Here is a 23606-nt window from a genome sequence, read left to right on the forward strand (position 1 = left end):
TGTTCTCATTTGAAACTGTTGCTCTGGAAACCGCATTGAAAGAAACAAGAGTGAGGCAGGAAGCAATCATCTTCTGCTTCAGTGGTACAGGCAAGAGACACCAAGGGCCAGAGTGAGTCAGGGGAACAAATACCCAGGCAAGACAGGGAGCAGTTAGAGAGAAGGAGAAGAGAAGGCACATGGACCCAATGGTTGACACGGTCTGTGGGAAGAAAGAGGCTAAAAGCTGTCACATGTGTCTAGTTCAGATCAAAGAAGAGAAAAATACCAGTCTTACGGGGTAAAACTAGGAAGTTTAGACCCCCAGACTAAAGATGAGGTAGAGTCAAAATCTAAAAGACAAAGCCTGTTGTGGTATAGGTGTGTAGCCGGGCATGGGCGCTTGGAAGATGCTCTATGACTGAACGTGGCTGTGACAAGAGTTCTGTATTACTCTGGTGACCCAGCATGATGGACAGGAAGGAGGACTGCACACTGGGAGCTCAGGAGAGGAATAAGAAGCTTCTGGAGTTGTGGAGTCCCACGGTTGCCATCCTCAGCATGGAGAGACAGCAGACTCAAGTACACTGAAAACCCAATTAGAAATGGCCTCACCAGAGTGCACAACCAGACCCAGAGAAGGCAGCTCTGCTGAGCTCACTGAAGAGTTTCACTAGCAAGGTGAAAACAAAAGCTGAACTCAGCAAGCTGCTGAGGTGACAGGAGTGAGCTCTGGGTCATGGGCCAATTCTTAGAAGGTGTCTATTCATGACCCACAGTGCAGGCTAGAAAAAAAAGGTGCAACTGATTTATAAGGCAGGGACTCCCTAAGTTCATGGATTTTTATCAGGAAAAGTCAAATTAGTACAGACAAATCCTGCATTCCAGTGGAGGACATACCCTCAAAGGCTCAGAGATCAAAATGTGAACCTTCCCCTTTGAGATGGACAGCATGATGACATATATCAGATGCCTCTAGTGTGGGAAATCTGGGAGAATGAAGCACAATTTTATAGCCTAAGTTTGACATTCTCGATGACATAGACCAAGAAAAGAGAAACAGAAGATAAGGCATTTATTTGATTGACATCCTGGTAAATGCAGGAAAAGACAATGTTGCTGTAGCAACGTGTACCACATGGACTAGTTGGTGCAAGATATGTTATTAGAAGCAGCATTATTAGACCTTCACACTATAGTGGGACTGTCACAGTGACATTATCATTGTGTACATAAATGAAGTAAAACCATGAATGAACCACAAATTAAGAGGTAGGCTCAGGTATTGGATCCACCAGAGTTATGACAACCCCAGTCATTTATTTGGGGGAAGGGGGGTTGCACGTTTCCACTCGGGAGTGTATGCATATTAATTTGTATGTAGGTGCATCTGGTGTATGGGTGGAGGTCAGAGGTCAACCTCAGGTGTTGCTCCTCAGGAGCCACCATCTTGTTTTGTTACTCCTTGGCCTGGAGGTTGCCAATTGGGCTAGGCTGGCTAAGTCCCAGGGATCCACAGAGTTCCACCTCCCCACTTCTGGGATTACAAGATCATACCTCCACATCCTGCCTGGCTTTACCCTTCTCCCCATCAATTTTAATTTTCTAATAAATGGAGGAATAAACTTCTGCTCACCTGCCAAGGTTGGAAAGAGGTCACAAAAGCAGAACAGGACTGTAATGTGAGCAGTACGAAATGCAACAGGCCTCGGGACATTTGTGCTTAATCAGTTACACGACACTGTCAGCCCTTTATATCCACAAATCCCATTTCTGGGGATTCAACCAAGGATCCAAAGTTCTTTTAAACTCTCAAAATTCCTTTAAGTTCTTAAAATATGTCTGCCCTGAGCATATGGAGATCTCTGTAACAACTATTTAAATTATAACACTGCGCTAGGTTTGGAAAGCTAACCTGGAGACAGAGTATTTGTGATGTGCCTGGGTCACATACACAACCTGGAACATTTTACAGAAAGGGCTTGAGCGCATGAAGATGCTGGTGTCTGTGGGGAACTGTACAAACAAGCTCCTCAATGCTGAGGCTGAACGATGCCCACGTTTGCTAAGCTGGTCATCTGAGGCTTGAAAAACCTCCTGGTAGATAGCCCTACCAACTCTCCACTAAGAGAACATTCCTTTCCTTTCCACCCTAGAGAAGGCCTGCTCTTCCTATAGCAGAGAGGCCTGCCTGCAGCCTGAGGCATGCAGAGCGAGGCCTGTCCTCTCACCAAGCACCGTGATCCTCCCACCATGAACAAAGGTTCCAAAGTGTCCCTCCCACATCACCGCAACATCTCTGTACACACTGATGGTGACTTATGCCTGTGACACATTCCTTTAAACAGAAGTAAAAAGAGTTTGCATTTGCTATTTTCCTGGTGCCGGGGGTTGGACTGATGAGGTACAAGCCACTCAAGACACTTCTATAGTGCTGCATTTTAAGTGGCTTAGCAAAGTGATGGGCAGTCAGAGAAGAGCTGGTACTCTTCTGGTGGTGGGAGAGTCAGACCACAGAAGTTGGTTTCAGGTCACAGCATCTTCACAGTCTATTTAGCCATCAACTAAGTTCATTTTTATCATGTAGGCTCCCAATTAAAGATCCATTAATCTTTTGTCTAGAATCACAGTTTTCGGGTGACAAAAATATGTGTAGTGTTCAGTGATACCAAAGAAGAGAGGGCCTAGCTCTTACAGGCTGCAGGTTATGCTCAGGCATCATGTGCTGACCAGGAGAAGCCACTCTGCCAGGACCTCTCCACAGTGCCCAGAGAGAAATCTCAGAGCTCAAATTTGCATAGAGCCAGTCACTGGGTAGTCACCATTTATCCCATAGTCAGTAGGGGCAAGAGAACAGCTATGAGATAAGAAGAAAAGAAGAAAGGTGGGAGAAGGGAAGGGGAAAGAATAGAGAAATTGCTCCGTTTTTTGTTTCTTGTTTCTTGGGTTTTTGTTGTTGTTGTTTTGTGGAAGTATGGTACTATATATCAGGTTCAGGGCCAGATCCACTAAAATATAAAACCAACTGAGGTAACATATCCTTTTTAATAAAATGCTTACATATGTGCATAAATAAACTATTACTTGCCAAAGTATTGTGGTCAGAACCATAGGTGAGATTACAGCAGGGCTAGACCCATCATGCCATCACCACGCCCACATCCTATGCCTGGTTCTCATCTCAGTACCTGAGCTACCCTGTCCCACAGATTCTAGACTTGGATTTATGAGATGTTTGGTAACTGAGGTGAGCTCAGGAGGTAATCCCTGCTGCTAGAGCAACATGCTCCTTGCTCAAGCTTGGAGTCCTGCACTCGCAAAGCTTCCACATCATGAGAACCACTAAGGCACAGACATGATGTGTATAATACATAGTACGGATATAGTAGAGATACTGCCCATGTACTTTATTGGCCTCATAACAATCTGGAAATGTTTGCTTGCCTCCTTCCTTCTTTCTTTCCTCTCTCCCTCCCACCCTCTCTTCCTTGTCATTTAGAAAGTTAACTGAATTTAAAGATGGTTATATCTAAAGTCACACAGGAGGAGACATCTGTAAGAGCAAATGCTGACATAGATACATGTTGAGGTGACTCTAAAATCTTTGACCAAATTCAAGTACAGCAATGAATTCAACTAAGCATGCCCAAGGAATTCAGAGCACACATTGCCCTACACAGCCAAAACTACCTACAAACAAGGAAAGAGAATTGTGCTAGATTAATGTAAGAGTTTAAAAGAGACTAAGAACAAAAAAAAAACATTTGAAACCAGGCATGATGGGGTATAGCTTTAATACCAGCAATCAAGAAGCTGAGGCTGGAGGATCATGAGTTTGAGGCAAACCTGGACTATACACTAAGTCTCAAAAACAAAACAATAACACATACGCACAATCTTTGCAAATCCTAAGAAAAACCTCTTAACCCCATGCAGACACAAGTCTAAGCTGTGCCATTTCATCACCAGGTGTTGTAGGAAAGCTTCTTGACCTCTTTATGCCTCTCTTTTCTTCTTATCTATCAAATGGATATAACATCGGATCCTGTAAGCATGGAGTAAGATACTATAAATACAGCATACGACACATGATAAGCATTTCCTGTGTTAGCTGTCACCACCATTATTTCCAAAGTCAATATGTGATAGAAGAGATGACAGGAAAGAAATGGAAAATTAACAGCAGCAGCAAGAGAACAATTTCACAGCAGTTACACGGCTAGAACAGAGCCTTGTTTTTTGTGGCATCAGGAAAAACTGACTGTCAAGAAGACAGCCACATTTTTACCTGTTCTAGCAAAATTGTGCACGGCACAATCCATGACATCCTACTGATTTCTTCAGCTGCCTGCACCCAATCAGAAATACCAAGCCTAAGGCTACTAGGAAAGAAGCCCTGCAGAAATAGTGATGGGGTCAGAGAATGCAATGGGCACAGTGCAGAAGAGGAAACAGGAGCTAGGATGGGACTGGAACATCCTGACCCGTATACCTCTGCTCAAACTGTTCCCCTGCTGCACTCTGGGGGGGAAGAGAGGGCTGTTCCTTCTCTGCAGACTTGCCTCCTGCTCCATGTCTGCCCACAGCTCTGCCTGTACTCCTCTCCACAGTCACCCCAAACACTGGGATTCAGTCACATCACATCACATCCTTGGTTACTGTCACTTTGTCCTGATTTTCATGGCCATGTCCTAGACCGCACCCCTGTTTCTCATACATCATTCTCATTAAAAGTTCCCCCACTTTCTCCTGCTCAGAGCTTCCTAAGAGAGAGGAGGGCAGGCACAGCCCCGGATGACCCCCTCAGAGACTCCTGTGACAAAACAGTAACAGCATCTGGTGGGAAAGGCAAATACAAAGCCCCAAGAGCTTGAGGCAGGTGCTGTGAGAGCCAGGTCCTTGGCCAAGGTGTACTGTGATATTTTGTGTCCTGAAAAATAGGACAGAGCTAGACATTACTTAACCATAGCGGTCTAGTGGTCTATACAGTGCTGACCCACTCACTCCAGGCAAAGCATAAAACCTCATCCACCAGGCATGAATCACAGGATCACATTCTCTAAAGACATTTCCCATCCTTACTGAAAACAAGCCCTACTTGAGGCAGGGCGATAGCTCAAGCACAAGCAAGCACAATGAGTAAGCAAAATTGGCCAAGACAACCTGTCAATGGACCAAAAGGTAACACATACCAGCAGTGACCACCAGTTTCAAAAGGACCAATCAGAAACATTCCTGCGGCAGATTAATTTCCCTAACCCCATAAAAAAAAAAAAAAAAAAAAAAAAAAAAAAAAAAAAAACCTCCAAACTTTTTACAACATAGAGCTTCTGCACCAGAATCTCCCAGAGTCTGTGCCACTGACTTCGTATCTTCTCACCCCCTGCCTCCCCAGGAAACGGGAAACACATACAGGCTGTAGCAGAAGCCGGCAAAACTACACCTACTGAAGTGAATGACTTCACTTCTGCTGTGAAAGAGATTTTGCTTCACAGATTTAAGCCAAAATTGATGGGTCCAACATTTTTTCATCCACGAGTTACTAACAGCACATGTGCTGTCGTCTTGTGCCTGTCTTGTGTCTGATAGTGAACACACTCACCACACAGGTTTACACTCACTCCTCAAGCTTGTCAACTCACTATATGACATCACCCACTTGCCTGTCACAAAACTTCCCAGTTTTCCTCAGAAGAACCAGTTTCCTTCTCACCAGGAAACTCTGCAATCAGCATGTCCACCTGCCCTTACCCCAGGCCTCCGACCTTCTGCTAACAGGGTCCACATCAGAACACCTATGTTCCTCTGCAGCCAGGGGTGGGGGGACTCAGTAGCCAGATGCCTATAATAGTCAGTAATAATTCACGTGATAGCCAGCCAAGAATCCTAAAATGAGAACCCCAAAACCTGAGAATCCATTTTAAATGTCTTCTTAAAAGTTATTAAAGACCTGTAAAGACACTGTAAAGTGGAAGTCATAGAATGAGAGACTGAATTTGCAGCATATAACCAAAAACGACACAGTTTTAAAACAAACAAGAAAAATGAAGAAATAGTTGAGTGGTTATTTAATAGGGAAAAAGTAAGGGAGAGAGGAGGAAGAAAACTCGTGGCCATGACAACCGTGGAGATGAACATGTAGAGAGACCACAGCACGCCTAGCAGGGCAATGAAAGACTCTTCACACCAAGATATGGACTGACACGGCATCCAGGTGCTGCTGCTGCTGCTTGCAGATCCCACAGTCAGCACACCCTGTGCATGTGTCACCCAGAGAAGCTGGGGGACTCAGGCATCAGAGCACATGTGTTGACAGCTCATAGACCCACAAGCAGAGCAACCTGGTCACTTAGGGGCAATCCACCCAACATAAACACACACCCTAGGTTCACACACCAGAGTGTAATTACACACAAGGAATGCTCTGCTATGCTTCAGAAACCTTTCGACTTTCTAGAAAGAGCAAGTTCTCTTTCTCATTGGGGTCTGGAACCCGGGAAAGCAGAAGCAACCCTGCATAGCTGTAGACAACTTCCATCAGCATGTCCACCTGCACCCTCCAACCCCCAGGCCTGCAGCCCCTCCATGGAGTGCACATCAAAGCATACTCATCTAAGCTGATGGGCTGATCGGGACTGAACTCAGCAGCCAATAGGCTTGGCTATTGCAAAGAAGTCAGAGGATTAGAACCAGGAGCAAGAACCCTGTTCTGTCTCATCAATATGCAGCTGAGTAAAGGAACAAAGCTCAAAACAAACATTGCAAACGTCATGGACATGTATGTGACATGAAAGCTGGACCGAAACTACCTAGGGTAATGGGAGGAAACGGGAGGATGAGATAAAGGAGGCAGGCTGTGAGGGAAAGGCTCCCTGTACAGTGTACACCTGTGTGACTCTCACCGATGGCTCAGATAGATATCTTTGGTGCAAACGACCTCATCTAAAGCAACATAACACATGGCATTCCTTTTACCTGAAAATCTGCCCTTGGAATTTGAGGATCTCCCTGTTTATGTCTGCAGTGACAGAAGAGGAGATGAAGGGGACTCAAATCCACTGATGCTAACAGAAAGAAGACAGGCAGAGTGGCCACTAAGTCTCTCTTGCCTGCCTGGGGTGAAAAAAGAATATGCACATTTGCAGATGCGGCCCTAGAAAGGAAAGGCTGCTGCACAGGGTTCTCAGATAGTCACCAGCAAACCAGGCTTTGGCCTAGGGCTAGACTCCAAACCTCAGGCCCGCCCCCCTGGGCAGCTGGTGCACAGATCAATCAAGGCTACTGCAAATAAGTGTGACTTCTCAGCAACACGCTCTCCTGCTGCTGCATCAGCTGGGTGACTTCTGCAACCTTCCCACTGCAATGAGCTTTTCATTTTACAGATGCCTCTGGGTTTCAGATCACAGCATCAATGTGATATCTTTCCGACAAATGCATTTCTAACACCTGGAATACTGGTGGCCCAATCAGCCACTTCTTTCCCTTCCCTTCCCACTCCCACCTTGGTGACCTGACTCTGGACAGCCCCGTCTGGACTGCCTGTTAATCACCAGCGTGTTCCCACTGACTCCACACTGCAGATCAGACAGGGTCAACACTGCTGCAAAACTAATAGTGGTATTAATCATATTTTCCTATATTTTCAAAGAACACAGCTGAATGGAGTAAACATGAGCCTTTACATGGGAATCTCCTTTGATATTCCTTAACATTACACAATGATCAAACAAGGCTTATAGGGCCCAACCAAAGAAAACAACACATTTACCAATATTTAGCTCCTCTCTGCTGAAAAGCAGGCCCTTGGCACTGGCTACACCCCCTCTCTGGGCCTTGGCACTAACCAGGGCCTGACTCACTAACGCTAGAGCAAGGCACTTGCAGAGCCTCTTATTCCAAAGAGCTCCCACATGCTTCATCCCGTTTTAATCTCAGAATTCTCACTACTGTGAGGAGGACAAACTCAGGGCTCAATGCTACCCATGAAATAAGAATAAACCCAGCAATGCCCCATGATTGAAGGTGTGTGGGACCCTGGCCCTTTGTGGTTCCGAGCTCTTAAAGAAGCTCAAAATCTTACTCCACCTAGAAGCCTGCCAGGATGAATCTGTCACCCTAGAGACCTGAAGACGAGGGTTAGGAATGTGGCTGTCTGGCAGAGTGCTTGCCTGTCATGCACAGAATCCTGGCCTCCATACCTACCACCACATAACAGGGGCTTAGTGCCCAGCACCTGTAATCCCAGTACTTGGATGGTGGATGCAGGAGGATTAGGAGTTTAAGGTCATCTTCATCTACATAACAAGTCTGAGGTCACCCAGGCCTAGGTGAGACTCTGTGTAAAAAATAGATATAAGATGTGCCAACAGTGTACTCACATTCCCCAGAGGGTGCTGCCTGCGTGTCACAGAAGAACAAAAAGTGAACCCAATGCCTCATGTGAGAACTTACATCTTAGCATCAAAAGAAGGACTATAGCATTTGCCAGATGTCATTAAACCTACAAAAACAAAGACCTGAAGGAGATGAGACCAATGTGGTCATCTGGAAGTGTAACAGAGCAAGCGTGAGGAGCAGAGATAAACTAAGCAGGGGAGGGAGAACAGGTTGACTGCACTGGGTCGGCCTAAAGGAGTGGAGGCTGAGGTTAAGGGGCTGGCAGTTGGTTGGCATTTGCAGCCATGGGAGGGGGTCCCTGTTTTCCCTGTGAGTACTGCCAAAAGTGAGGGCTGATTCTGCCAACCCCACACCTACACATATACAGTTTTGATAGCCCACAGAATTTCAGAGAGGACAGACAAGGACAACATGGGGGCAGAAGCAGACAGACATGGAAAAACATATATTACAAAAAAAAAAAGCACAAGGAAGGGTGGAGGTTTTCCAGCACTCTTGTTCCTAGTGAAGAGCCCTCAGAGATATTTGTCCCAAAGATATCTAAGTCACTCTGAGGCTTACAGAATACAGGCATGAATGAAAATGCCATTCATTTCTTATAATGCAGGCAAATTTTGCATGGTATAAGTTTTGTTGTTGTTGCTGTTGTTTTTCTGTCCTAGCCGTTCTGATAGTTGGGTGTTCTTTACAGTGTGAAAGAGCATTATCCCACAGCAGTTGGGAGTCTTGAAGACAAGTTTACTAAGCCCAGAGTGAAAGGTTTTTCTAACGCTCCTGTCTCTTTTGAGAATTCTATGACCCAAATGTCAGCTCTACCAAGGGTCAACAACATGGCACTAACAAAACCAATTCCAGGATAAAGATCCAAAGAGCAAGAGTCAGATCTTCATATCAATTAATAAGCACAGAGCTAGCTCAATTTTCAAATAAGGCCAGAGACAAATTAAACAATTTAAAAGAATAAATATTTTAAAACCATGGGTACCACAAGTTCAAAGCCAGCTTACCTTGAGGCAATTAACTCATCACGATAAGTAACAGTAAATCAATTCACACTAATTGCATTTTGTGCAAGAGCTTAGAAGAATCTTTAGTGTTGTCTGGTGATGGATTTTATTCTATTATTATATTTTTGGTAATCACTGTGATGTCAAAAATGCAATATCTCCAGAGAATATACTGCATATTCTTAGATGGACAGAAATTTAATTTAACATAAAACTATCCAGTTTCCATTTTTTCCAGAGGTGATTTTAAAAAAATTTTAAATACAACAGAACTGAAAATGATACAGAAGCTCTTCAGCACAGGCTTTGTAGTGGGAGGCCAGCTAACAAAGGGCCCATGTGTCACCCAGGTCCACACCTCCCTTCTTCCTCCCACACACATAGGAAATAGAGAAATGAGTACAGTATCAGAACCATTACTGTCCTTCAAATTCAGAACAGAAAAGCAAAATAGAAACTGCCACAACCCCCAACACTTCATCCTCATCTGCTGCCCCTGAGTTCCGTGGTTTCCATTGTACTTGGTAAGAGTTCTGGCTGCTAACTTGTACTCAGTCAGCATTCTGCGCTTGAGTTTTGATAACTGAACACACACCCATGGGTGTACATCATCAAGGCAGTGAATGGGAAAAGGACAAAGAGGTAAAAAGTCACTGAGCTCTGAAAGCATAGAATAAAGAATAGAGTTATTATGTTACAAAGACATCGACAAAATCCCAAGCGGCATCTCTTGAGAACTGCAGTCCTCCTAACTCATGCCCCTTCATTTAATTCTCAGCCTTAATCTTTTGATCTATAAAGCAGAAATATTAATACTTGCCTAGAAGGGTTATCAGGGTAAAGTAAAATATGCATACAAAACACTTTAGATAGCAATGCCAGACAACTGGCCTTGAGAGATCACTCAGGGGTACTAGTAACTGGAATTGCTTACAAATGTTACTACTTACAAATGTTTGTCTTCCATTCTAGTTACTCGGAGATTATCTCTTAGCTTCTACTCCCTTCCTCACAGGGGTTAGAAGGAAAGCCAGGAATAAATTGTTTACACAGCAACCTCCTTGGCTGACCTCATCCTAGATACTATCTTTGTCCAACTTTACATATCTGTTCACACGTGTTCTGTGTGTTCCCATGCCCTTTACCTTCTACATGCATACCTCGCTGTAGCTTTCTGTAGTCACATTACAAAGGCCTTGGTCACATATTTCACTATCAGAATGCAATAAGAGATAATGATACAGTGGCTTAGAAACCGGTTTTGCTAAAGGGAGTTGGCTCTGCAACTGGGACCTACAAGGTAACTGTAAATGCAGAATGAAACCTGACATTTCTGCCTTTGTTCCTGTTTGTCTCCTTTACTTTGGATGAAGACAGATAAGTCTTTAAATTTTCTTCTTGAGACACCTTAGATTCCTAAATAAGAGGAACTTCACAGGACAGACCCTTTCCCAGAGAAGGGCAACTGTCCATGAGGGTGAGGTCACATCACAGAGCAAAGTAACCATCTCCTAAGAGGCACCCTGGCCTCTTAAGCAACAAGGACTTCTTTAACCACCCGTGGGCAGCACACCCAGAACATCCAGAGAAATGGGTTAGCAAGACCACATCTTGACTAGGATTGCTTAATTACACAAATCATGTATGCCCCAGTTCTCCCTGCATATATAAGCCTACAATACACATCAGCACACGGGGAATGGACTTGGGAACACTGAACCCTTTTATTTGTTCCTCTTTTGAGTAATACTTGAATTCCCTTTGAGTTGTGGTCATCAATCAGTGGAGAACCTTCTTGCTGCATATTTCTAAAAATATGGGTTTCAAATATAATCTTAACTCAGCTGAAATGAGACTTAAAAAGATGTAGCTGGAACAGTTGTGCTGGTCTTCTGAGTTCCCACAGCTCTTGGGACATAACTTTTCCCTAATACTCCATACAATGGTTATTATTTTTGATGCACATTTGGCTCTCAAAGGCCTATGAAACTGGACGACAGAGGACCTGACTTCAGCCCAGAAGCCTGTGCTCCTGGCACAGGGCCTGACAGAGAAGTGCCTGGTACCCAAATCATCTCATGTCCTTTGATCAAAAGACCCAGTTTACTGGGTCAAAAGACCCAGTAAAAATTGAATTCTTTAGTTGTTCCTACTTTGTCTCTGAAAATTCTGATTGTCGAGTTATGATGTGATGTAATCCATATGGAATACTTCGGAAAAGTCTGTCAATGGCAATGAGGTTAGAGGTCAAGTTCTCCTTTACCTGTTACCAGTTTTGTGACAATGCCGTGGCTATGCAAATCCTCAACTGCAATAGAGCTACAGGCTCATGGCACTGACGGTCAAGAATTCAACCTCTTTTAACACATATCGAACATAAATTTGACAGTGTGTTGTCAAGGTGATAGGTCAAATTCCCAACCTCAGCTATATCTAAGAGCTTTCTGGCCACAAAAAAAGGAAAGGACCAACGGCCAAGAAGGTCACACTGTGTCAGTGTAGTGATTAGCTGTGGGCCGGCTTCCCGCCACCGGCTAGCTTATGCCCCGAAATAACATCACACAAATTGTATTCTTTTAAACACTGCCTGGCCCATTATTTTCTGCCTCTTACTCATATCTTGACTAACCCATATCTAATAATCTGTGTAGCACCACAAAGTGGTGCCTTACCAGGTAGATTCTAGTGTGCGTCCATCTTGGGCTGGAGCTTCATCGCGTCTGGCTTCTCTCTCTGAGGAGAGGCACGGCAGTCTGACTAACTTAGGAGAGGCGTGGCATCTTACTGATCCTTCTACCTCACTTCCTCTTCCTGTTCTGTCTACTCCACCCACCTAAGGGGCGGTCTATCAAATGGGCCAGGCAGTTTCTTTATTAGCCAATGAAATCAACTCAAACAGAAGACTCTCCCACATGTCAGGAATGAAGGAAGCTAAATAAAGATGGGTCAGCATCCAGCCACCCTGAACAGTTTCCAGAGGTACATATTTCAAAACTGCTGATTTCAGTCTGAATTTTTCTTTGCAGACTTGCACAACTCATCCACCACTTTTTTTTTCACTTATTCTCCAGAGGCCAAAAGATTCTGGGTGTCCTTGAAACTCTATAGAGGATGGCGCTAATGTGCAGTCTCTCTGGTGCTGAGCCCCGTGACACGCATCAGTGTGATGACAAGCCCTCGTGGGCAGCAGGGATGAGAAGAGAATGGTGGGGAAATTCAGAGCATGATAACCCTTGCCAGGAAGCAGATTTGGAAAGCATGGGCCGTGGGTCCAGCAGGAAGGGAAGGGGCTGATGAGCAGGGCATGACTGGATGTTCATAAGAACTCCATATGGAAGACACACCTGGTAAAAAGTTCTCTCCACCAAGTGGTATACTTATATTTGTGTTAGAGGAAACCATTAAGGAAATTGTCACATCAGGTGAACATGTGACTATAACTCTAAGAACAGATGGAGCCTGCCTCAGATACCACAAATGTTGAGTAATGGAACTGTGATAGGAGAAAGAGTGCACAGTCAAGGTAAGTTCACCATGATAAGGAGGAAGCCAGAGAAAGGATGGAAACAAGCCTATGAGAAACACATGGCAAGTCCTTGCCACTTATTTTCTTATTAGTGCCAATGTGTACAGAGGTAGCCAAGGGACTGCTTCTATTCCTAAGCAACAGGTAACTTGGAAAGGTTAAGGGACTTGCCCAAGATCACCCAAGCAGTAAATAGGCCTGAATTCCAACACAGTTTGAAAGCACATGGGGGTGGACCTTGTAAGACACAGGACTTTCATCCAACTGCACACTGCTGCTTCTCCCATGGGTGCTTGTGAGTGGGCATGACTCAAGGTCCTCCTTATCCTACTTTGTGGGCGATGCTGTGTAGATAAAATTGTCACAGAAAAGCCACCAGAGCACTGCATCTGTCACTTCTGCCTGCAGCTGGCTGCCACGTTAATCACCCTTTTGTCCCCTGACTTCCAGGTGACATCCCTGTGTCTGCCGTGGATGGGAGAGGATGAACAGGCAGTGAGCAGCCACTCTGTGAAGAGCTGTCAAGTGGACAGCCTCATGCTTAGAGATCCAGCAGCTTAGTGACGTCCAGGAGTGTTGGTGCTCAAGAGCTTTGCCTGACTGGAAGCCAAGTCCTGATCGTGCTCCCAGAACATCTGAAAACAGAGGAACTAGCTCCAGACCTGCTGAGCCCAGACCTAGCTGAACTACACATCATAATAACTGCTTTCTGGGTTGGGGGGCCCTAAGACCAACTGTAGGTTTATAGACTCACAGGGAGGCCTCAGAAAACTCAGCATAAATCTGATTAGAGAAAACGAGAGCAGAGAAACATCAGTCAAGGTAAGAAAGGCATGAAGCAAAGTCCAGAGAAAACCAGGTATAAACATCTAAGAGTTTTCTTCCAATATAGTCACAGGGGACATAGTCATATTCCCTGAAACAAGTGGACTGATGCCAATCAGAGATGTTCTCAGAGATTCAGGGACCACACACTTTGGGGTGGATACTAATGACGTGGGTACCTTCTTCCTAACCATGTATCCAAACTCCAGGAAGGCAGACAGGTCTCCAATATAAACCACAACTCTTATACAGTGAAAGCAGAATGAGCTCTTATGGGTCAGGGTGCCAGGAACACATGAAGTCCAAGCTCTCATAGACCAAGCAGCAAAGCCAACCTCTCATCAACCAGCTGTTCATGCTTTATCTCTGCATAATGCCCCACATGATAACCATTTACTTTCAGATACCAACTAGCATGTATCCCAGACTATATTACTCACTCAAGCATAATGTTTGACTCTATAATATATGTAGAGAGAAGCAAGACAATGTAACCTCAAAATGGGGGAGTTGATATATAGATAAAAATGTTATTAGAACAAAATATGAAAACAACTCTACATGTGTTAAAGGCTCTGGTAAGGAAGAGAAAGCTTGTAGGGACAGATGAAAAAATTAAGTAGAAAAATAAAGCCAATTTAAAAGAACTAATTGGAATTGATACAAATGTTAAAATACCAAACCCTTTATTTGATGATCTTATAAATGGCAGATATGACATAAAGAGAAGGGATAATGAGCACAAAGAAAGGCCAAGAGAAACAACTGAACTACAAAGATGAGAGAGACAGATACACAGAGAGAGAAGGGTGAGAGGCCATCTGAGTAATGGCATGCAGCATGTGACGACACCGGCATTGCTGCCCTAAGGAGAAGATGCGGAACAAGCGGGCCAAGTGAATATTTAAGGGGATAATGGCTGAGAATGGCCCAACTTGTGAAAGACACCACCCACAGACCCCAGAATTCAGCCAACCACAAGTCAGGTACATATGCACAAAGGGTAACTCAACACACAGGTGTCAAAATAAGGCAAACAAAATAGGGCACAAAAGTCACAAATCAGCCTGAAGAAACAGACCCATTAGAAGCATGTTCAAACCAGTGGAGGGAGGACAGCAAAGAGAAGCATCTTGTCATGATGCTTCCCCAAGCACTGCCGGCTGTCAAGATAGTCATCCATGCTGTTGTTGCTGTTCTTTCTGCGAAACAGTCTCAGTCTGTAGCCTGGACATAGGTCAGGCTGGCCTTCACCTCATGGTGCTCTCCTGACTTTGCCTTCAAGACATTGTACAAATGAAGACATCTTCAAATTGGAATAAGTAATGACATTTTCAAAGGAAACAGAAAAGTCAGTTCTGTCTAGCACATGAGCATCATCTATTTGCTCAAGGAAATTCTCCAAGCCAGAAAGACAGTGTATCTGACAGAAACCCAGCTCTACAAGGAAAGGGGGGTGAACACATTGGTAAGTTTCACATTTACACTTAACAGATTTTTCAAATTAATTTAACTTTTAAAACTATATTTTCAAATATATGTTTGAAATTTCACTAAAATATTGCAGAATAAAACAAAAGCACCACCATGTTTAGGAGTTATCAACTTAGGTAAAAATAATGTCCGTGATAACAAAAGAGTGAGCATGCTGATATAGATGTATAATATTTTGTGGATTTTATCATATTCACAAAAGTATATTATTTGAAACCATATATAGTTTTTAAAAAATAATATTCCCAGCAACCACTTAAACACATGCACGTGCAAGCACACGCACACACACACACACACACACACGTACAAAAGGTAAACACATCCTAAATGAGAGATATTGTCTTCTTAAGGTCATCAAAATCAATGAAGTCTGAGAGCTGTCAAATCTCAACAGAGCTAAAGAATTTAAGATATTTTGTATTATGTTGCATACTACTGAGATCCTAAAGCAGAAAAAGGTCATCAAATAAAAATGAAATAAATGTCAAGCATGAGATTCAGTTAATCATGTGCCAGTGTCAAACTGTCAGTAGGAAGAGACATGCCATACTCATGGTGGTGGTTAACAAGCAGAGACACTGAGTATGAGATAACAGAAACGTCTGCATTACTTCCATAACTTCTCTGTCAGTCTAAAATGGTTCTAAGTTTTTTTTTTAAAAAAAAAAATAGAAGTGGTAAAATGCAAAACTCACAAATACTTGATTCACCTCCCCCCCCCCAAAAAAAACAGAAAAGAACTGATAAGACAGGTAGAAATAAACACCCAGATGCTGATCTTCTTTCAAGCATGTTGACAGTGCACTAAATATAAATAACTGGGTACTCTAATTAGAACATAGTGAACTGTCTGACTGGTTACATAGGCTTACATAGCTAGCATGTACACATGTGGATGCACACAGAAACCAGTGCAGTGTAGGAGGTCTATGAATGTTCCAAATGGAATCTGGCTTTTCCTCACAAAGCTCCAAGCCCACTGTAGTGGCTTTGGAGCCCAGCAAGCTTCTACATCAGAACCATATGGGAAAGTGTCTCAGTCAAGGTCAATGGCTGGGCTCTGGCTCACTGAGAGCACCCCTAAGGCTAGAAATTCACTCCAAACATTTCTAAGATCCAATAATGATTACAATGGTGACTACAGAGACGCCAAATTGGTATGGAAAGTGGCAACAGGCCTTGAAGAAAGCTCCCGGCATGCCTTATAGAGAGAGAAAGCTAGTGCTCTTCCCAGCCATCCTCATAGCTACGGCCAGAGTGGACAGCAATGCACAGTCATTCTGCCCTGCTTCCTCACAGCAGCCTTTGAAAAATTACATCAGAGCCGAAAGTTTTCAGGGGGAAACAGGGGCTCACATAAACAAAGGAGCCCCACAAAGGTCCACCAGTTGGCAAGTAGTGGCACCAATACTGTGGCCCTTGTCTGCTTAAAATGCCGGTGAGCAGTTCACACAACAAAGAAAAGAGCACCAGTGTCTAGAAATGAATAAAAAGAAAAACAGTTATGAGAATAGTAGAGTAAGTGCTTTATAAACAGAATTAAATCTGAGCAAAAGGAATATGGGCATGATCAAGGGGTTCACACCACATCCTTTGGCTCTTTTGAGAACCGAGTCATTTTCTAGAGAGAGGGGAGGAAAAATAGAGCCAGCATACTTTGATCACCCACTGGGTACCATGTACCAGACCCACTGCTTTTAATATCTCCAAGCCCAGGAGACAGATATCACCACCAGCACTTCACAGTAATAAGATTTACATAAAGAAATGACACAGCCTACAAACGGCAGAACTAGGCACTAACTCAACCTCTACCGGGTTCTAAATCCTACAGTTTCTAGGCCACCTCGCTGTTCTGGGGTTTTCAAATGCCGAAGGCAGTTCATCACCACTCATGTAGGGCAGCACCAAAGACGAAATCATATTCTGCGTTGACTTTAGTTTCTAAGATCTTTTTTTTCTTCTTACAGTGTTATGGTTTTTATTTACATATGATGGAGGATTCTCATTGGCTAATAAACAAACTGCCTTGGCCAGCCCTTAGGTGGGTGGAGTAGACAGAACAGGAAGAAGGAAGTGAGGTAGATGGCTCAGTCAGATGCCACGCCTCTCCTAAGTTAGGCAGACTGCAGTGCCTCTCTTCAGAGAACCAGATGCAATGAAGCTCCAGCCCAAGATGGACATACGTTAGAAACTTCCCGGTAAGGCACCATTTCGTGGTGCTACACAGATTATTAGATATGGGTTAGTCAAGATGTGAGTAAGAGGCTGAAATAATGGGCCAGGCAGTGTTTAAAAGAATACAGTTTCTGTGTAATTATTTTGGGGCATAAGCTAGCCGGCAGCCTGGAGCCTGGCGGGATGAAAAGCAGGCCTGCCCGCTGAGCTCCACACTACATACATATATGTGACCCTTTCAATTTACATATTCAAAAAATCAAACACAGGTTGGGGAAATGGCTCAGTGGGCAAAGGGCTTCCCTAGGCAGATGTGGGGTACAGAGTTCACATTCTCAGAAACCATCCAAAAGTCTGGTGGGCATGGCTGATAATCTGCAATCTAAGTGCACAGGAGGCAGAGAAAAGGGTCCTAGAGTAAGTAAGCAAGCCAAAGTAGCAAGTTTGGGGTTCAGCACAAGATTCTGCTTTAATATATAAGAAGGCGAGTATCTGACGAAGAAAATGTCAACTTTTGGTCTCTACTGATGTATGCATGTACATGAACACACATATGAAACTTACACACAGCGAGCTAGGCGATAGCTCAGCCTGTTAAGCGCAGCGCTTGCACATGCGAGGTCCCGAGTTCGAACCCCGGGTCCGTGTGTCTGTCACAGAGTGGTTCTGTGTCCCGTGTTTGTGTGTGTGTGTGTCTGTTGTGTGTGAACATTCCCACGCCCTCTTGTGGCGTGGGAAAAAAGAAACGTACACATATGTGCCCCACACATGCAAACATGCATAGGTATATGCTCACCACACGTCACTATAACCCTGTCTTCCCATGTACTCAGTTTTTATTCTCACCCTTCCCAACAAATGATATCTCTGTTTATTTTGCATGTATTTTTACAGTAGCTTGAAAGCAAATAAAAGAAATACGGTTTTAAATATAATTTTAAATCTTCCTTTTGCGGTTTCTTATACAGATTAAATACCTTTCTATAGAGATGAGCAGAGAGATATTTTTGACTCCTTCAAAGGAGCTATAGATATTCTGCTGTTGTCTGCTGACTTTTTTTACTTAACCCTTACTTTATACATGGATATGTTACATATTTCTGTTAAATAATCCTACGGTTACGGTTCATATATCTGGAAGGATCTATGCAGTAGAGGCATTCTTACAAGTGACAATTTTACATCATCTGTCACGCACTTGTAACAGAGTCTGCTGTGCTCGTCTCCTCGGGGCACATACCACTTTCGCTCCTGTCAACAGCATATGAACAGGGCTGTTCCCTCATGGCCTGAAATGAAGTGTGCACGTGAACTCTGATGTTTACTGATGTAAGTGAAAAATGATCTCACCATGGTAGAATCCAAGCTATTCCCTTGTTTGTGGCCAATTCTTTTACACACTTGCCTATGAGGAAATCCTTCATAAAATAATAGATAAATAAAAATATTATATGAAAATAATCCTAGCTGCTCAGCATCTTCCTTGAGTTTCAGAGTTATCTTGAAATTCCCTTCTCAGGCTTTGATACCCGAAAGCCTGCTAAGAGAAAGCTCAGTCTCCTTGGATGAGTGAGCTAATCAATCAAGCTAGGATATAGTCCAGGGAAAGACAGAGAAAGGCTCAACTCAGCTACAATGGTAGATCTGAGCAGCCATTGTATATGTGTCTGTGACTCCTGCCTAACTTGACTTCCCTAGGAGAGTCATCTAATCATCTCCTTTCCTGTTCCCCTCACACCTCTCTCCCGCTCCTCCTCTACCTGTTTCCTGCACACCTACAGTGAGAGCACCCTCCACATCCCCACATCTCCCATGATAAGAAAACACAGCACAACCACATTTCAGAGCTAGAAATTAGACTCAGCTTCACAGGATGCAGGCAGGACTCAAGGGAATCAAGCATCTAGTCCTCAAACTTGGTATGTAATGATAGCCATAATACCACTAAAATGAAGCATCAGCCTCTTTAGGTGAAAAGACAAGATTTCTTTTAAAAATGGTCTATTTAAGCTACAATAACAACCTGCCTGGAAACACATACTCACTGGTTGTTCTAAGAGTGGCATGAATGCCATGGAACTAACCAACTATTACTGATTATATTATTTAAGCTAGGCATTGTGCAGCTAAACACATTATTTAAACCCTACGACTCTCAGGCTGTTATCACAGCCAGGTATCTTCTCTAGCACTCCTCTAAGGTCAAGTGTTAACACTGTGGGAAGTAGAGGAAGCCCTGAGCAAATATGTAAGAAGTGGATAACCTGAATGAAGGGGTATTGTTGACATGAACACAGCCATTCAAGGACCCCAGTGTCCCAGACCCATAGGAATAGCAAAGCCTTCCCCAGGTCAGGCTCAGGGAAATGGCAAAGCCTTCCCCTAGCTCACATGTGGATGTCGACAGTATGTACAGAAAATATGGACTGTAACTTCCTCTTCCAAGATGGTTACAGCCTGAGAATGCTCCCCTACATACACAGATTAGCTAACCCTGTCTCCTTGTTCAGTTCAGCTGCATATAATAAACACACTATGTTTCTGGACTGCTGGTATGTCACCCCATCCTGTACCCCTTTTCTGCATAGGTGCCTGTTTCTTCATTTCCTATTTCCCTGGTTATGTCAATCCCTAATCCCTGCAAAATTGAGGCACACTGTGCCCTTGGGAATGCATTTTGATTGCAGCCACTATCTGTGATTTCTTGGTGATGTGATGAGCTTGGCTCTGAACTTTATCACCCATTAGATTTTAGGAGACAGAAAATGCTTCCTGCATGAAGATGTCCATTGTGTGGCTATTTATAACAGCCCAAACTGGGAGCAACCAAAGGACTCAATGATGAGGGGCAAGATCAAAGAAAGCATGGCTTCCGTACTTCTGCAGCAATCACAGGAGTTTGCAAGTCTATTTTCATGAAATGTAAAATAACTGAAAACGCTGAAGGGAAAGGCAATGCTTCTAACTGCAGAAGGGGTCTTGACCCTGCCTTCAAGTAGGAGGGGCCTCTACCCCGCATTCAGCTGTGACTCAGAAGGGGAGCAATTTTAGCAAACCACCAAGCCTCTCAGCTATGTCATGGAACCCAACAAAGCTTTATCAGTGGTAAAGCTGATGTAGTGATTTCCATAAAAAAAAAAAAAAAAAAAAAAAAAAAACCTCATTTACTGTTGGACTGCAAGCTCATCTTTTAAGAAAATGCATCAAAAGCATTCTAGATTCTATGAAGAAAGGAATTTACAAGCATTTTCAAATCTTATTTTGTGAACACTAAATAAATACATAAATAGAAAATATGCCATTTTAAAAAACAAGCCAGGGATCTGCCTTATGTCAGTGTTTCCTGTCACAAGTCATATACTGTAAGTTATGAAATCTACTCAGGAAAAGCAAATTGTTTTTATTTTGCAAACTGACTGCACGAGTTCATTAGTATCTGCCTGAGGATCCCAGGCCAAACAGAATGCTAGTGAAGATGAGAAGCCCGAACGTTTGGCAGCACTGGCAGGTGAAACGTCTTTGCATATTATGCATTTTCTGGCCTCCGTTGAAAAGCTCCTCCACAGGCAGATATGAGAGGAAAAAACGTGGGAGAATATGACTGGCAGAACAGTAACCCCCTCCAAAAGACGCCCACATCCTAATCCATTAAACTGTTTAAAAGGAATTAAGGCTGCAGGATTAGGCTGGGATCCGCTCAGAGGTAAAAGTGCTTTCTTAGCATGTATGAGGCCTGGGTTTATCTCTGTCACTGAAGAAAACACACTAACAACCAAAACCTAAAGGACAGGAATTAAGACACAGGCTACCAATCACCTGAACATAGGCTAAGGACTTTGTTTGGGTTATATGAGTGTCGTCACAAGGACCTTTAAACATTTTAATATTTAAACAAGATGTCATGCATCCAAGCTGGTCTTGAACTTGCTATATAGTCAAAGTTGACTGTTGGGGCAGCTGGCCCAATCCCTGCGTTCAGGGGCGTGGCTGCCCCAGGGGAGTAGGATACCCTTAAATAGGATCGGGGCGCCGGAAGGAGGCCCCGTTTGCTATCCCCCGCGTTACCTTCTGCTCCGCTGGACCCTTGGTTCTGTAAGTTCCCTTATTTCCCCTTTTATTAAAACTGATTTATTATAAAAGGACTATTTTGGTTATTTCCTAACCCCTCCTACCGCCGGTACCCGCCGGTACAGTTGACCTTGAATTCTAATCTTCTTGTGTCCAACTCTTGAGTGCTGGGATCACAAACACGTGCCACCATTTCAGATTTACATGGGGAGGACTAAAACAGAAAGTATGTTAGGCAAGCACTCTGCCACCTGCCACATCTCCAGCATACACAGGTGTGCACACGCATGAATGTGTGCGGTGTCTATACATGTTTGTATACCCCTGCACACGTGGCCATGAGGGCATGTGAAGAACAGAGGCTAATGTCAGGCAGGTAGTCTTCAATCTCCATCTTCTGTTCTGAGAAAGGGTCTCTGACTGAACCCAGAGCTCTCTGACTCAGCTAGGCAGGACAGGCAGTTATCTGCCGCCTCCATCTCTCTAGGTCTGGGGTTACAGACATGCACCACTGTACCCAGCTTTTCATACGAGTACTGGGACGAAAACTCGGATCTTCATGCTCGTTCAACAAGGACTTTACCAACAGCCATCTCTCCAATATCACCCTATGCTTCTGAAAAGGGGGAGCACAGAATAAACTCCACACATGACAGCTAAAGGGCTGGAAAGCAAAGGCAATGCCAAAAGTGGTGTGCCCAGTCAGAATTCCCACGGCCACCTCCCACGCCCTTACCTTGAAGGAGGCGTGCTGCTCCATGTGCCGCAGCAGATGTGGCTTCTGGGCTGCAGTGTAGTCACACACAGTGCACTTGAACTGCTTCCCTGGAAAGAAGCGGAGGATAAGGTGAGCACTCAGCTCGGGCATGTAAAGCGGCCTTGCCAGGTAGAAGAGCAGATTCTCAGAGGGCCTCAGGAAGGCAACACACCAGTTGTCAGGAAGTAGCAGCGGGAAGAAGCTCACCACTGAAGGAAGAGATTGGTCAGCTTCACCCAGGCAAGCTCTGAGCAGTAACACTGGAGCACACTTCTACAGGAAGAGAAAAGGTATGCCCAGCCACCTAGAGAGAAGGGCACTGAAAGAAAAAGAGGTGTTTAAGAGAGACAGAGAGATATTGATCAGCAGAATGGGCCACAGCATGGTCAGAAACATGAAACAGCAGCATCTTCCTTCTGGAATGGGAAGTATACAGTCTACAGGAAGTTTAACGCTGTCCTGGAGAGAAGGGAAGCCAGAACATTGAGAATCCAGAGCATCTCAATGAAGAGGAGCTCCTGTGCATCAGAGGAGTCTGCAAAAAGATGTTCTACACAAAGAAAGATCACTGTGCAAACCTCCCATGCTGGTGGGAAAGCCAACAGCGTGCCTTCGGAAGTGCTACAGACAACTTCAGAGAAGAGCAATGTTTTAGCAATATATAAATACACAACAATCAGGTGCATGGGTGCCCATGTGAAAACAAAGAAATAGATACATGGAACACATTACACTCCTCCTGGAGAGAGTAAACAAAATCTCCATTTGCCATCATACAATTATGTAACCAAACAGAAGTGTGGCCTTCTTCCTGTAGTAGTAAATGGCTCGAATGGTGCCAGCACTATAGGAACACAGCTTCTGCACCTGAAGCATGGACCCCAAGAAACTCTTGCCCCTCTGGAGACCTCCACAAGACAGGTAAGACTTTATGTAGTTGCATCCCCTATATCTCCCTGCTCCGCAAACTGGGTAAAGGCACAATTGGCCTTGACACCTGTTATTACCAAGGTAACCACTAGGATCAGGTCAAAGACAGATGTTGCTTCTGGTTTTACTAGATGATTCTACTACCTGGGATTCTTCTGACAGTCTATGAAAACCTTATTCTCTGGTTCTACATCACCACCGCCCTTCTGTGTCTGCCTAGTCTCTGGGTTTCTTGGTGACAGTACCCACGCCCATCGTTCTCTATAAACTGATGCCTCACAGTGTTCTCGCCCACACTCTTCTCATTCTGATGCCTCATTGCACGTGACTGTTCCTACAGTTTTAGCACACATTTGATGCCCAAAGCTACACCTTCTATTCAGACCTCTTCTCACAGCTCAACGTTTGAGAAGTCACCTATTGTCTTAGTTACCGTTCTATT

At 44.1% G+C, this 23606-nt stretch overlaps 1 protein-coding gene across 2 annotated transcripts in view; it reads right to left on the minus strand.

Moving 5' to 3' along the window:
* Window positions 1–23606, minus strand: part of Zfat (zinc finger and AT-hook domain containing) — a 168438-nt gene that overhangs the window by 36350 nt on the left and 108482 nt on the right. For both annotated transcript variants that reach the window (XM_038343985.1, XM_038343984.1), the window contains exon 11: window positions 22214–22302. In XM_038343985.1, the coding sequence (XP_038199913.1) occupies window positions 22214–22302 (89 nt within the window). The remainder of the gene's footprint in view (window positions 1–22213; window positions 22303–23606) is intronic.

This window comes from Arvicola amphibius, chromosome 9 (assembly GCF_903992535.2).
Source record: "Arvicola amphibius chromosome 9, mArvAmp1.2, whole genome shotgun sequence".
Taxonomy (NCBI): domain Eukaryota; kingdom Metazoa; phylum Chordata; class Mammalia; order Rodentia; family Cricetidae; genus Arvicola; species Arvicola amphibius.